The following is a 16,949-nucleotide window of genomic DNA, read 5'->3' as shown; positions in this document are numbered from 1 at the left end:
TGTAATGGTGTTTGCGCCATTATTTACCACCCAAAAAAAGCATGTATTTTTGCTTTGGTCATTATGGAAATGATCCGGCTGCGTCATTATTTAATGTGCGTGTCGTCAGTAGATCACGTGCAGAACTTTCCACTCCCATCGGCATTCTTATTGAATTGCGCTCTCACGTTAATTTGCCCTTAATTTGCCCTTTAAATTTAAAATTTAAATTACATTGCTGCTAATTAGTCTTTTAATTTCATGTTATTATAAGTAGCCTTTGAATTTTTATTTTTTTTGTGTGTGTTTTTTATTGCATTACTGTTATTTAATCCAATAAAATACTCTTAAAAAAGAAAACGAAATATTTTAAATTACCCCATATTTGAAACCTTAAACGTTATCTATACAGAATGTTTGACCTTATTAAGAAAATGACAATTATTGATCCTTTTTTTGTTGCATGTTTAGAGGACACAGGGACATATTTCCCCAGTGTGAAGCGTTGTCCTGGTCGTTACCTGCAGCCCTGCTCGGATGCGGTCAAGAGATGGTTGAGGAGCATGAAAAACAGCGGGAAAATCCTGCTGCTCATCACCAGCTCGCACTCGGACTACTGTCGACTAGTGTGTGAGCACATACTGGGGTGAGTTTTACAGACTTACGCAAAAGAATTAACCGAACAGTAAAATATTGATAAGAGACATAAGAACTAGTTTAAAGGGTGGTAAAACACGATTTCACTTTTCTAACTTTAGCTAGTGTGTAATGTTGCTGTTTGAGCATAAACAACATCTGCAAGGTTACAACGCTCAAAGTTCAAAGCAAAGTTAGATATTTGCTTTTAAACAGGGCTCGCAAAATCGCTAGCCCGACGTCCCGGGGCTATTTGGTTTTCAAGTCGGGCTACCAAAATGCATAACCAGTCTGCCCGACGGGCTATCTAAAATAGTGTAATTAAATTCCCCTAAACTTCTGCCTCGCCCCCCTAAAAATGTCTGATTAAGTGTAAGCTACACAAATTCGTGTTCGCTTCAGTCTTGTTATAATCAGATTCAGCGCGTTCATCTTCAATCCGCAGCGGCGCGCGAGCAGAGTGCAGGTCAGAAAAAGAGGACAGGGTGTGTGTGAGTGTGTGTTTGTGTGTGTGTGTTCATCTTAGCCTCATTGGTCTGTCACTGCTCGTCAATGTCATAATATTTGAGATGACCAATCAAATAGGCGGGCGTTATGTCACAGAAGCTGCTGAGCGCGAATTTTACCAGAGTGACTGACGCTTCAGTTTATGGTCAAGTGCGAGATAAGATGTAAGTAGCTAAACATTTCATATTTGACAGTTTTTTTAGGTCATAAATGTTAAACGAATGACAAAAATAATGACAGCAAACTAATAGGCTTATGTAGCGTGATTCATGTAATGTAATAATTAGTTTACTGTCATTGTGAGGTGACAAGACTCATTAACAAAGCCGTTTGCATCATGTTGGGCACAAGATTAATAATGAATGTGTACATGTTGAGAATTAATATAATACAATTTGTAGCCTTCAGTAAATTAAAAAAGTTAATTTTTCGGAGGGGAAGAACCAGGGCAAAATGAAGAGACTGAGAGAAACAGAAAGAGTGATGGAGATGAGAGAGCAAGTATTGACAATCTACTGCCACTGACATGGTTTTAAACCTGTTTCTTATCCTTTTTTGGCCTTCAAATGTCTTGAAATGCACACATCAGAGAAATAAAAAATTTTAACCCCCTAAGTCAAGTCAAGTCATCCTCATTTATATAGCGCTTTTAACAATGTAGATTGTTTCAAAGCAGCTTTACAGAGATAAACATATAATTTAAGGTAACAGAGATTGGTTTGGTTTTATAGTGGCTCTTGAAAAATGTTTTTTTCCAGCTAAAGTTAGTTTTGATTGATTCACTTCCGTCTAAATGATCATTTGTTATTAAATTAGGGGCCGCTAAGACGACACCGTTCTCTCTAAACAGACTTTAAACGTGAACCTGTGATAGACGCTGATGGCGTTCACATGCGCATTAGGAATTGATTCTATAGTTATGTGCGTTTGAATATATGTGTGCAGGTTTGTAAAAGCGAAAGCTAATTCCATGTTTCCTAATGATATCTCCTAAAGGTAGCATGTACAGAGTGAACAGCAACGGTCCTAGTACTGAGCCTTGTGGTACGCCATACTGAACTTGTAATCGATAAGACATCTCTTCATTTACTGCTACAAACTGATAGCGGTCAGATAAATATGATTTAAACCATGCTAGTGCAATTCCACTAATGCCAACATAGTTTTCTAGTCTATTTAAGAGAATGTTGTGGTCAATGGTGTCAAATGCAGCACTAAGATCAAGTAACACTAATAGAGAGATACAACCACGATCGGATGATAAGAGCAAATCATTTGTGACTTTAATGAGAGCAGTCTCAGTGCTATGGTGCGGTCTAAATCCTGACTGGAAATCCTCGCAGATACCATTTCTTTTAAGAAAGGAACACAGTTGTGAGGATACTGCCTTTTCTAGTATCTTTGACAGAAAAGGTAGATTTGTGATCGGCCTGTAATTGACTAATTCTGTAGGATCAAGTTGCGTTTTTTTAACAAGCGGTTTAATCATAGCCAGCTTAAAGGTTTTTGGTACGTATCCTAGAGACAAAGATTAATTAATGATGTTAAGAAGAGGATCTATGACTTCTGGAAGCATCTCTTTCAGTAGTTTAGTCGGTATAGGGTCTAACATACATGTTGTCGATTTAGATGAATTAAAGAGTTTGCAAAATTCTTCCTCTCCTATGGCAACAAATGAATCAAATTTTACCTCGGTTAGACTATAATGCACTCCCTGATGTGATGCTGTAGTAGACGGTTGCATAGTTATAATTTTGTCCCTAATATTATCAATCTTATAAGTGAAGAAGTTCATAGTCATTACTGCTGTGTTTCTTGGAAACTTCTGGGCTTGAAGCTTTCTTTTTCGTTAGTGTAGACACTTTTTCAAATAAATACCTTGGATTATGTTTATTTTTCTTCTAATAGGGTTGAAAAATATACAGATCTAGCAGCTTTTAAAGCCTCTCTGTAAGCAATCTTAAACCTAACAAACTTAAATTTAGGACCTCTTTGATAATAAAGCCCTGTCTACGGCCCTGTGGTAGGAATAAGATCAATAATGAATGTGTATATTGTGAATGAATTTAATAAACTTAGTGAGGCTGCCTATCTTTCCTAGTAGCTTTCAGTAAATGAACGCTTCTGAGAAAATTATTCATAAATCAACCTATCAGTTGACCCTATGTTTACTTTCTTCACTGACATAAAGAAAATAATCAGCTGCATTACATGTTTTAAAGTTATTGTTATCCAATTTTGGGGGATAAAAAATTAATAAAAATAAATAAATCGATAAATAAAAAAATTCTCGAACCGCCCTAACTAGCCTACCTCACATCCGGGACCTCAGTAATTATAAAACCCTGCCATCTGCATGTTAATGAAACTAGTTAATAGTGAGCATTAGACACAAAACTAAAGTGTTAACTTTTTTAGTCATAACCTCATTGGGGGCTGAGCCACAGACTGATCCATGTTCCATACTGGTCACACAAATTTCAATTCAGTTAGAACCAGATGCATATTTGTATTGATGATTATTTTATATATAATTGCCATATATCCAATTGGATGCCATTTGTAAAAAGGTTCAACAGCGTATGTTTTTCTTAAGAAAAATGAACACATTTAAAGTATGTTCAGTGTTAATGACACTGTTTTATATGAGTTTTATCGAATCCGTAATTTCTTATTGTGATATTGTATGGTTTGATTGTATTAGCCTGTCTAATAGAAATAGAATGACCAAGCTGATTAAGACTGCTTCTAAAGTGATTGGAGTTCAACAGATATTGCCTCAGGACATTTTTAAAAAACGAGTTGTTAAAAAAGCTTTTTCAATAATTAGTTGTCCATCACATCCATTACATAAAGAGTTTGTGATTCTTTCATCTGGCCGCAGATATAGAGTAAGGGGGGGAGAACTAGGAGGTTCAAGAACTCATTCATACCAACTGCTATTTTAATGTTGAATAGTCTGTAACCATGTGTGTTCTTTTTGTTTCGTGAGAGTCTATGTGAGTGTTTTTTGTGACGTGTAGCACCTGTGCAAAACTAATTTCCTAAGGGATAAATAAACTAAACTGAACTGAATTGTTGATATTTGTGTTTTGAAAAAGTTTTTGATTGATGTTTGACTCCTAACCAATTTTCTACATTAAAAATTGTCTTTTTATTTGGGCTGGTAAAATCCATTTCGGGCTACCAAAATCTGAAGAGTGCCTGCCCGAAGGGCTACCAGCGATTTTCAAATTTTGCGAGACCTGTTAAAGACATCAATTTCTAAGGACTACAGCAAACGGCCGATAGGGACTACACGACATTCCTCCAGGGTTGCTGACATCACTAAGCCCACTAAACCCCTCAAGGGATCAATGGTTAAAATTTATTTTTAACTCTGTTCCTCATAATTATTACCCAAATCTCACTCTCTTACCCCTTTTCCACCAAAGCATTTTGAGAGCCGGTTCGGAGCCGGTGCCTACTCGCAAACTAGTTCTTTGTGTTTCGACAGCCAAAGAACCGGTTCTCGGCCAGGAAAAATGGTTCCAAAGCGGTACCAACTCTTTGCTGGACTAGAACCAAAGAACCGTTCTTTTACCACGTCATGCTTACGTCGGGGGCTGGGGGCGGGTTTAGATGTGTTCTAAACAACTTTTCTGACCGCAAAGCCAGGAGAAACATTTGCAGAAACACAATGTAGTCCGCCATTGTAATTGTTATGCTAGAAGTTGGCGCAAGCGTTTTTAGCTTTTTTTTTATTTTTTATTTTTTTTTATTAAAAACATTATGTAAGCAAAGAAGAAAACAGTCACAATATAGAACAAATAAACGAAAAGAAAAAAAGACACAAGACAGGGGTACATAACTAATCAGAAAAGATTACATATAAAAGGAAAGGATTAAAAGACTTACATGTTTCAATTGTTTTTAAAGCCTTCTTGGTACACGAGTTAGAGATAATCCCAAAGTAATGTTGTACTTGCAAGCGTTTCTAGCTTAGACGTATAGCGACGTACACTGTGACGTAACGACGTTGTCCGCTGGGCGTTCTAGTCAGTGGAAAAACCAACCTGGTTCTGAGAAGATTCGCAAGTTGAACCAACTCCGAACCAACTTTGAACCAGCACCAGTTCCGAACCAGTTCTTTTTTGGTGTAAAAGGGGTATCTGTGCTGCACATTTTACGGAGGAAAGCTTCCACAATCTTCGCGTGTTCAGTGCATGATTCGCACAACTGCTTGTCCTGAAAGATGGAGCAGTTCCAACTTTTAGAACAGAAGCTGTTGTTTACGGGCCAAAACCTGTAAGTATGATTTTATTTTTTGTCGATGTGTTTTCCTGCAATTGTTCGTATTGTTAATTGTACGTTACAGCAAGGAAGTAAACAAATGACAACGTTGTGTGGCTCTGCAAACCAGGTAGTTAAATGCTCATTCATACTTAAAGGGATAGTTCACCCAAAAATGAAAATTATGTCAGTATTTACTCACCCTCATGTTGTTTACATTTACATTTACATTTATTCATTTAGCTGACGCTTTTATCCAAAGCGACTTACAATTGCTATATTTCAGAGGTCGCACGCCTCTGGAGCAACTAGGGGTTTAGTGTCTTGCTCAGGGACACATTGGTGTCTCACAGTGGATTCGAACCCGGGTCTCTCACACCAGAGGCATGTGTCTTATCCACTGCGCCATAACCAACCCCGTAAGAACTTAGAACACGAATTAAGATATTTTGATTAAATCTGAGAGCTGGATCACTCCTCCATAGGCTTCTTAAGGGATTGACACTTGCCAGCCCCGAAAAGTTATTAAAGACATCGTTAAAATAGTCCAAGTGACTACAGTGGCTCAATCCTAAGTTTATCAAGCGACGAGAATACTTTTTGTGTGCAAAAACAAACAAAAATAACGACATTATTTCAACTATTAATTTCCTTCTCTATGGGCCTCTACTCAGTTAATTTAGTATGATTGCGTAGAGCTACGTCACAACGTAGGCTCACTATTGGCCGACGCTGGTCATGTGTGTGATGCGTGTGACGTACAACACAGAAGGACTTACGTTATTACACTAGTGAACTGACTGGAGGCCCACAGAGAAGGAAATGAATAGTTGAAATAAAGTCGTTATTTTTGTTTTTTTTGTGCACGAAAAGTATTCTCGTCGTTTGATAAAATTAGGATTGAGCCACTGTAGTCACTTGGACTATTTTCACAATGTCTTTAATAACTTTTTGGGGAACAAGTGTCAATCCCTTAAGAAGCCTATGGAGGAGTGATCCAGCTCTCAGATTTAATCAAAATTATCTTAATTCGTGTTCCAAAGATGAACGAAGGTTTTACGGGGTTGGAACAACATGAGGGTAAGTAAGTACTGACAGAATTTTCATTTTTGGGTGAACTATCCCTTTAACGTTATCCGACAAACACCTAACGTTACAATTTTTTTTTTTTATCTCAACAGCGAACTTGGAATTAGTGTAAATTATTATTTGATTAGAGCTTTTATGTATTGTTTATCTACATGCTTGTTTATCTACAGGCATGCTAAACATGGTTCTGTGTTTTATTTGGCTAACTTGCTGCAGTAACGTTAAAGCCAATGTTTAGTGTTTGTTTTGGGTTAATAGTTCTGGCGACAGATATTTGGCTACAATCGTTCTAAAAATAAAAAAGTAACGGTGTCATACAGTCAGTATCGATCACCATAGATCCGTAGTCTTTACTCAAAAAAATCCCTTTGAGTACTGTAACGTTAGTATAATTTGTCAGAACCACTATATGAAATTCTTGTTTATGAAGCTTATTTTTTGTAATACTATAATAATTAGTACAATTTAATTACAGCGCATCTAAAAAGTAATGAGACAGAAACAACAACAAAAAACAAACCTTTCTGAAACATTGTTTAACAGCCATTCTTGAACAGGTTCTGCTCGATCATCTTCACTAACATTCTCTGGGTCCGATTGGTTTTATTGACGCCATTGTTTATAATAAACCAAAGCACAAACTACCGGTAAAGTTAAGGTACGTGACGTTTCCGGAAAACATGCACTGGGCGGTTAGCGAATCACAACACACTGGGCCAGCAAACCAATCTGAGCCCAATGCGTATTTTTGAGGGACTGGCTTCATAGAACCCGGAAACCATCCGACCATTTTTACAAGAAGGGACAGAGCAGTGTAAAATAAAGGTAAAATATATGAAAAATAATGCAATTTTTTAAAAACGAAGCATGAACACATGTTACAGTCCACCCCACAAACACAATCAGGCCTTCGAAAAAATTTGTTTTACCACCCCTTTAATCAACATCACATTGAGTTATTTACAATATAAAATAATCAAACCTTTTTAATTAAAAGTGTTATTTAGACTTAGTTCATTCTGTCAGTCCAAATCCGATTTTTATTAGTAATTGAGATCCAGTGTTTTGTTTTGAATTGTGTATTACTGGTGCAATAGGGAAAAAAAAAAGAAATAATATATAGCAATAAACTCGTATGTATATTGAGGAGAACACGGTGAGAAACATTTCTCTATCTCTGCTTGCTTAGTTTCTCCAATGTACAGCAATAAGCATTCCTCATCACGCTGTACTTTATATATGATTTTGCATTTAGTGTAGGATTCTGGGCAATATGGTGAATTATGGCATTCAGAAATCTGCAAAAATGTAAAAAATAAATAAAAAAAATGGTGTGCCGAGGAGATGCTGGCTTGTTTATTTTTTGATAAAGTTGACTATATTTAATTTGTGTTTCCCTATTGCTGTTCCTGTTTCTACAGTGGAGCCGGCCAGCATGTACACAAAAATATCACCCTACAAATAATTTATACACTCTAATTTTTGCAGAACGGACTTTGAGGAGCTGTTTGACATCATCATCACTAATGCTCTGAAGCCTGGATTCTTCTCTCTGGTTCCACAGCAAAGACCTTTCAGAACGCTGGGTGAGTAACACACATTTCCCATGACTCTGAAATCAGTGCAGCAAAAATATGTTCTTTGCAGCCGACACTGACTTAGAAAACACTAAAGCTAGTTCGCTTAATGGCAGAATAGGCATATTATTCCTCTATTAAAGGTTTAGTATTCCCATGTATTTAAGTAATTAAATTCATATAAACGTGTGATTAGTCGACTAATGGCTTAAATGAAAGATTACCAGTTAGTGTAAGATGCTTTACTGCTGACCCCGACTTTGTCACGGATGAAAGGTTAAGTGTATTAACTAATACTGTATTGAAGTATTGTTTGTTATCCTCATTGTGTATCTTAACATGTGCTCCACTTTCTCTCAATAGTGGATGATGTTGAAGATAGTGAAGGCTTGCTGTCTCTGGAAAAGCCTGGCTGGTATTCTCAGGGCAACTGGCCTCATCTACACGAACTACTGAAGAATATGACCAACAAACCTGAGCCCAGGGTAGGACAGTCTGAATTCTGAATCATTCTGATACTGGAAATGTGGCGAGCAGGACGAGGTCGAGGGACGTGAGAGAACGGCGCGAGGCCGGTGGCGTGATTACTGATGAACGACACCTGTTAGACGCACCGGTCTCGTATCTCTCACGTCCCTTGACCTTGTCCTGCTCGCCACAGGCAAAACTGATCAGCGTATTAAAATTTCTGAAGGATCATGTGACACTGAAGACTGGAGAAATATTGGTGGAAACAGTGAAACATATATATTTCTATATATCTTTGATTAGTCTTTTACATTATGAAATACTTAACAGATAATGCACATGCCAATATGACCATATACTCTATGTTGTATGCTGCCTGTATTGTGTGTGTGTGTGTGTGTGTGTGTGTGTGTGTGTGTGTGTGTGTGTGTGTGTGTGTGTGTGTGTGTGTGTGTGTGTGTGTGTGTGTGTGTGTGTGTGTGTGTGTGTGTGTGTGTGTGTGTGTGTGTGTGTGTGTGTGTGTCTGTGTCTGTGTGTGTCTGTGTCTGTGTGTGCGTGCGTGCATTGATTTGCGTCCACGTGTGTGTCTTCTATGATGCAGGTGGTATATTTTGGAGACAGCATGCGCTCGGACATGTTCCCCGCCTGCAGCTTTGGAAAGTGGGAGACGGTGATGATTCTGGAGGAGATGGAGGGGGAGGGCGTCCCACATGCGAACGTGACCCCCTGTAACAGCCCCACCCCAACTGAAGGCCCAGCTGAAAAAAAGGGCAAGTTTGAGGTGGGACTGAAAGGCTGTTTCTGTTTAGTCAAGCTCATGATCTTTTCCACACTCCATTTTATAGGGAGTTGGAATGTGCTTGTCTATTGGACATCTTGGATTATTGGAATCTCATTTGATATCTTTAACAAAATCTTACTTTTATGTTTTGGAATAATGTCTTTGGCAATATATATATATATATATATATATACAGTAGTAGAAAACATTTAAGTGGATCAAAACCTTTCATCAAAGTTATGAATTTTGAACAATACCCGTTCTTGTCTTAGGACAACTTTGATGAACTGTTTTGGTCAACTTCAAATGTTGACTACTGCACCGAAATGAAAATTCTGGTCAAAAAACGAAAATTCTGAATGCACTTAGCCAAAAAACGTAAACTCTGGGTTGCCAGGTGTCGGAAAACACATAGTATTGTAGCCATGGAAGCCAGCAAACAAACTGGGTCAGAGATTGCAAAATTCTACCCGACCTAAAAAGCCTCGGGATCCATCTAGAAACTCTATGAACGGGCATTAAAACACGGATAAATCAAGCCGTCAACCTACAGCGTGTAAGCCTCCTCGACTTTCATTGTCAATTGCGCTCGTTCCTGTTGCGTGTCCTCAAACTGGTAACCCAAACTGGAGCGTCGAGTCTGAGGAAGAGGGGGCGGGGGGAAACAACTCTCTAATATTTTTCATTTGTAGTACAGTACCTATTTCAACCACTAGCTGTCAATATTACGTACTGCACCTTTAAAGTAACACACACAAAATTGGACTAAAAATATAAAAAATAATATTTAGTATCAGTATATTATTCTTCATTCAGTTCTATGTAGGGCTGTCATGATTCCTCAATTAAATTCGAGTACTCAATCAAAAAAAATCTAAAATAGTAATTTACCCGTGTCGAGTAACCGGCAAAATACTGGAAGCGAAGCATTCCTCGGATGAGAATCCATGAACAGCATTATTAGACCGTTTTCTAAGGCTGCACGATGTATGATAAAACCAGGGCTTTACATTAACACCCGGCACTCTGCCAAATGCGGGTGTATTTCAGCAGCCGGGTGTATTTCAGCTGAGGCGTGTAACGCAGTCACTCTTACTAGCCACTTTGGCGGGTTGAATTTTATCTATGATATATAAATTTTTCAATTGTAATCTTTTAAAAGGGCATCTGAAATAATAAACTAAGTGCAATATATTCAAAAATATAGACTTTTCGATACGGAAATATCTGAAACGCTTCCAATACTCATTTTCAGCAGAATAGATACACGTTACTAGCTGTGCTTTTTCACTTTCTCATGATCTCTCCGACAGCGATCTCTCCAAACACACCTCCCCTCACTGATTTCATTTGCTGCGGATTAATATTGTTGGTGTTACAGAGCTTGAATTTTGACATGGGATTGCACTTAATTTTACTCATTCCAGCGGACACCTGCGTGCACATAAAGCCCCTTCTCAGCACTAAATTAAGCTATTTTTCGCTGCTTTTGTGCTTAAACAGTCAAATACACACAAAATAATGTCAAAATGCCAGTCTTGGTGAGTATTCACCCAAACACAGTCAGTTATGTTTTAAGTGGACGTAAACAGTTGAGAAAGAAAATACGTGTGTAACAGTATAATGGATCCGTGCTTCAGGTCTTAAAGTGACAGCAGCCTAATATACCTGACAAAGGAAGATATTTTGAAAAAATTTTGTAACTAAACAGTTGTGGGGCACCATTGACTTGCATAGTATGGAAAAAAATACTATGGAAGTCAATGTTGTCCAACAACTGTTACCCACATTCTTCAAAATATCTTCCTCTGTGTTCAGCAGAACAAAGAAATTTATAGAGAGAGTTGAGCATCTTCAGAAGTGGAGCAGCTCATAAAGTTGCAAAAAATGCTGCGCGAGAGTTAAACATGAGCACTGAACACTGAGGGGCAGCGCAGCATATATGTTCAGCTCATATTTTCAGCCTTTTTTCTCTTTCAGCCAAAAAACAAAAATTGATGGATGGATAGCAGTGTTTCATCAGAGATTTGAAAAACAGCTGCATGATTTTTTTTTTCTTCACTTGTGTTACAAAGACACCAGTGGGAGGAAAGGCAGTCGGCAGGAAGGAGGAAGTGGAGAATTACAGGAAAGATAGTGGATGTTCTTTTAAAAAAAATATGTCTATACAGCAGAAATACAATTTTTGAGGAAGCAACATTTCTTAAACTGTAACGTCACTCAACCCTGTCATTGTCAGACAGGTTACGTGACTTGTACTCATCATCCTCAAAACCCAAACACTGGCATCTGCTTAATTTGGGCTGAATTTATCAAAGAGCTCATTTGGACTTTGTCAAAAAAACAAAAACATTTGTAAAGCATTTCCTACGTGTTTAGTAGTCAGACCTTAGCCTTGTGGATAGCGCTTTGTTATTTGGTGACCGAGTTCGAGTCCCAACTTCCTGACCCTGTTCCTCAATTCAGACTGTCCTATCAAATAAAGCCAGAAAGGCCACAAATATAACTAAACAGTAAGGGATGCTGTACAGTCAGCAGCAGTTTTCATACAATAAAATTGCAACTGTGATTTTGATTGGCAAAATAATTTGCTAAAACATTAGCAAACTGTTCATTAGTGGTTATTTTTGAAAAAGGTTTGACCATAGAATTCCACTATTGACAAATTCAAATTTAGTATTCCTGATGCCTGTGTATTTTCCTTTCCAATTACACACTATTTAATAGTTAGTGGCATTTTATTTTACATTTTTTCAGGACATATTAGACCTGTAACCATCCCACCTCTCCGGGAAGCGAGAGAGAGAGAGAGAAGCTTTGTTTCCACCTGGGATTAAGATGCATTTTCGATGAAAACAAGTGGTCATCCAGGACACATTACCGTTTACTGCTGGTATTATCATGCGTTTCAAATGCGTCCCGTGACCACTTGCTTTTGGATTTCGTCGAGACCCTCCCCTTTTTATTTCGCCACACTCTTTATCACTCATTATCATATCATATTACTCATATCACTTTCACTTTTGGCGTACAAATACTATTAAATAAACAAACCCGTGTTACGCAGCTTACACGTAAATATGAATATAATGTAATATAATAATATAATATTATGCAATGTCCTGTATTCATTGGTGGTGGTGGTGGTGGTTTGTCAAGGTTGATTGACTTTATGCTCTTTCTCTTTCTGTGTCTTCCTTGTATACTCTTTCTCTTAGGATCAGGGAATGAAATCTCCTTCTGATGTATCAAACCAGTGGGGCTCATATTTTGTAGACGTGCAAAAGATTGAAGGAGAGGAGACACAGAGACTCACCTGGTGTTGTCGCAGTATCCACACATACAGCACTATGGCTATACCCAGCATCGAGGCTATAGCAGGTATTTGTGATTTAATGGGGCTTTAATGGGGGTCTGAGATTAGGACTGAAAATGCTTCCATTTTGTGTTCTTTTCTTATTTAAGACTATGGTTTTGATAAAGTTATATTATCAAAAAGTTTAGCAAAAAGTTTACTGGTTTTGTCCTGTCCTAAATGACACACTTCATACTTCTGGTCTTGTGGACTTACAATGGCCACTGTATGCATGTGATCGTGGAGTTCATGAGACCATAGGGCGTCCCATTTGTCTTTTTAGGTTTCAGAAGGGTTCTCTGCAGTCGATATGCACCCACCGCACTGAAGCGAGCTCAGCAGGAGACTTATACTAGATAGTCAAAACGCTGCTACGTCACGAAAGTGCTTAGGGTCTAGGCCAATCCTTTATTGAACTGTTTCAGACTCTTTGAGAAAAGAGGTGATGCTGCAATGTATATTATGAGAACATTAAAGTTTTTGACCTTGGATGCATAGAAATCTATTGTAGGAGACTCCAAACCAAAATGAGGAACCTTTAAAATAGCATAATAGGGGCACTTTGAGTATCCGTAACCCTTCAGTTCCTAAAACCTACTCTTGTTCTCTACTTCTGCATTTCAGCTTTTGCTCTAGTTTACTGACATTATTCAGATTTGCATACTGCAAATATTGGGTCTCATTCACTAAGATTTTAAGAACAAATCAAGATTCTCCAAAAATGTCGTAAATCAAATGTATTCTAAATTTACGGAAAAAAATATAGGAAAAACTGAAACCACACATACGTAAAAAGCACGTATGAGTTATATTTCATCCTAACATGACTATAATTATATTGAATTATGTTGCATTAATTGTATTATATAATCCATGTATACAATTATATAATAAAAATGTTAAATGATAAAATTTCGTTTTTTTTCTGAATAACACAGATATACGCATATGTACAGCTGGCTACTGAGAGGTCTGTATAAAAGGTGTTTATTGTGAGATCGGGTGAGAGTGGCAAACTTGACTTTGTTTAAAGATCGGGCGAGAGCGCGTCTGCAAACAGCGGCAAGTTTGACGAGAGTGGCGAAAGTCTGTAAGGAAAGTGTCTGGAAAGCCCTTATATGGAGATGTTTGGGCATGTTTTATGCAAATGACTAACCTTGAACCTTGAGGCTGTTCATTTAGAATATTCCAAATTCACTAACATCAGAACGATGGTAAGAACAAATGCATGTGCGTTTGAACGTCATGAGAATTTCTCCTGTGCGTACAAATACGAAATAATCCACGCAATTATTAGTGAATGAGACCCATTGTCTTGACTCTTGTTCTGTTAATTTCTTGTGATGCTCCCTATTTGTAAATAACTTTTTGTGTGTAGTAAATAATTGATTGCAATGTTAAAATGTTAAAAGACTATTTTGACTGATAATAGACTGATCGTATTATCAGATTATCATCTGATTATATATAATTTAGCCAGATTTTAGATCCCTCATGTTGTTCCAAATCCGTAAGACTTTTGTTGATCTTTGGAACATAAATGAATATATTGTGAATTAAATCTGAGAGTTTTCTGTAATATGATGAATAGTTTGAATTTAGGCTTTTATTCACAGATAAACACTGATCAACGAACATGAACAGAAGCTGAACCGAAGCTACTTGACGTGCGAGAACAAACCTCTTGCTGAAGCTCAAACGTGCTTCATAACACAAGAATGAACCTCACTGGTTCTTGCTGAAGCTCAATCGTGCCGTAACATGAGAATGAACCTCATTGGTTCTCGCACATCAAGCAAACATGTTTGAGCTTCTCTTTACCATAACTGATGTGCGCATTGATGAATGTTTATATGTGAATAAAAGCCTAAATTCAATTTGTTCATCATATAAAGTGATTGTGTCTCTTCAGAAAATTTGGACTAAACCTTTCAATTCATATGGATTAATTTTACGATATTATTATGAACTTTTTGAAGCGTCAAAGTAGTAGTTGCGTAGCTGTCAATGAAGGGAGAGAAATTACTCAGATTTCATTAAAAATATATTCATTTGTGTTAACAAACAATGGTGTCCCCTCTTTAAAACTTCACCCTGTTCAATCTCTCTTCCAGATCTTCCTCTAGACTTTAAGTTCCAGAGATTCTCTTCTGATAAGCCCGTCACGACAGGTTATTACCCCAGACCTCCAGACTCGCTGCTGAAATGGGAAGAGAACTTGTCCTGAACCTTCACGCCTGTCAGCATAGACTGGGAGATTGTTTCATTGTTACGTTCTCAAGCTTCACCACAGAGCTAGACCATCCATTCGTCCAATCAGTGATAAAACTGTGTGAATGTTACACCCAGAGCACTGTCTGTGTATATTCTCACCCTTCCTGAATCAGTGTACACAGTTTGAGGTTGTGTCGGTATAGATGCTGAATATCCATACGTTGATCATTGGATGTTGGAGGAAGTCACAATGTGTTGTTTATCATGCAGCGTTGTGCGTTCACTACCATTAAACAAATTTTAATGGTGTACAGAAAAAAAAAACATAGCTTTCCTATTAGCTCTGTGTGGTTTTCTGCTTTGTTTTAATCTGTTTTTTATGAAGGGAATGTTACCTCAGAGGATTTGTTCCTACAGCTGATATATATGCTTTCTGCTGGAAAGCAAGCACAAATTATATTGAAAATTCATGCAATTAAGAAACAGCCATGAGTTCTTTGCTCCTTTTGTGATTGGTTGATGTTTTGAGTGTTGCAAATTACAAGTTCTGTAATTGGTTCAGATCTAGGCCAGTTTATTGTATTCTGCAAAAGTTTCAAATGTGTAATGAACATCATACTTCCAAACCCCAAAATATTATTAAAGGAATGTTCAAAACAAAACGGTTATTTATTTGCCATCATGTAGATCCAACCCATTGTGCTGTTGTTGAAACAATGAGATTGCTGAAGAATCTTCACACCGCTCTTTCCATACGGTTCATAGTGACCAAAAATGTCAAGCTCAGTAAAAGTTTAGTTTTAAGTTTAAAAAGCAGTGTAAAACTGGTCCATATGTCTCATGGGCTTCTGATGCCTCAAGAAGAACATTTCAGTTGTCATTCACTGATCATTTTCCCTCCACCAAATTGTTAACTATGCATTGCAATCAGTTCATTGATTTAGTGAGCTGAACTCAAGAACCGGATCCGTGAATGAATTTTTTTTTTGAGGTGGTCTTTTCAACTCACGGACTCCAGTTAACATCACTGAAGGGAAAGTTAATCAGTGAATACCGACTTGTGGTTCGGTCTGTTCCTCACGCGATCAGAAAATTTGAAATATAGCAAGCAAGTCCTATGTTCATTTTGGATTTTTTTAGGAATATTTTGTTCCAATGAAGAAAGTTGCACCGGTTTGGAACAAGTTGAGTAAATATAGTGGTGAACTATTCCTTGTAATTTCCTTTTGTTTTAGGTCTTCTTTGTTATTGAATGAAGAAGGGTGATATTTTTTCTGTGTATGTAATGTTGTCGCAACATTGTGTAAAAAATATTGTGCTGTTGGGTGTCAGTGTAAACTGTCGATTTCTGTCTTGCGCAGGACCAATGTTGAATGGTGCCAAGCTTTACCCACCCATTTAGTGATTGTATGTGTCAGGGGACATCTCTCACCTAAAACCTGTTATTTGTTTCATGTATGTGCTGGCCCTGAGCTTTAATAATGATTTTTTTAACGCAATGTAAGTGGAATTGATGTATTTGTTTTTATTAATTTTTTATATTAAGTGCTCGGATAAGGTTTCTGCAGTGTTAGGCTGTAATGGATTTTACGTAAAAATGATACAATGTTAAAATTCGCTGCATGTCACAAGTTTGACAGAGATGCCCAAAACTGCGTATTAAGTGACACTTTGTCATGGGTACAGAAGTGTGGAAATCCTCATCATAAGCATGACCATCTTTTCTCAAATGATAAAAAAAGAGTATTTTCTGCTGTATGTGGTGAGTAGCTCTAGTGCCTGTTTATTGAGTGCAGGGAAAGTGTTCATATGTGCAGATAAAATAAAAAAAATAAAAATATGTTACTATGTTTAAGAGATTTGGTGTGTTGTTGCCCCCTTTTGAATGTCATCGCATATTTAACAGGGGAGACTGGGAACAGTTGCAACAGGGGATTGCTGCAACATGTCATTTTTCTCCAACCAGAAACAAGCTAGAGTAATGACACTCACACTGCACATGCTCAATTGGATGCCCCCCCTTGCAGAGAAAAATCAAGGAGATTCTTGAGCTTCTCCAAGATTTATTGAA

At 37.6% G+C, this 16,949-nt stretch overlaps 1 protein-coding gene across 1 annotated transcript in view; it reads left to right on the top strand.

Annotated features, from left to right (window-relative positions):
- The window catches only part of nt5dc1 (5'-nucleotidase domain containing 1), a 117,397-nt gene extending 100,662 nt beyond the window's left edge, over positions 1-16,735 (top strand). Inside the window, exons 7-12 of the mRNA XM_077220246.1 lie at positions 451-625; positions 7,972-8,069; positions 8,424-8,545; positions 9,130-9,309; positions 12,528-12,690; positions 14,779-16,735. Coding sequence (XP_077076361.1) covers positions 451-625; positions 7,972-8,069; positions 8,424-8,545; positions 9,130-9,309; positions 12,528-12,690; positions 14,779-14,891 — 851 coding nt within the window. The 3' untranslated portion in view covers positions 14,892-16,735. The remainder of the gene's footprint in view (positions 1-450; positions 626-7,971; positions 8,070-8,423; positions 8,546-9,129; positions 9,310-12,527; positions 12,691-14,778) is intronic.
- The last annotated feature ends 214 nt before the right edge of the window (positions 16,736-16,949 follow it).

This window comes from Siphateles boraxobius, unplaced genomic scaffold (genome assembly GCF_051911475.1).
Source record: "Siphateles boraxobius isolate OS27281-9 unplaced genomic scaffold, OSU_SipBor_1 8, whole genome shotgun sequence".
Lineage (NCBI taxonomy): Eukaryota > Metazoa > Chordata > Actinopteri > Cypriniformes > Leuciscidae > Siphateles > Siphateles boraxobius.
This window is presented reverse-complemented; position numbering and strand designations above follow the sequence as displayed.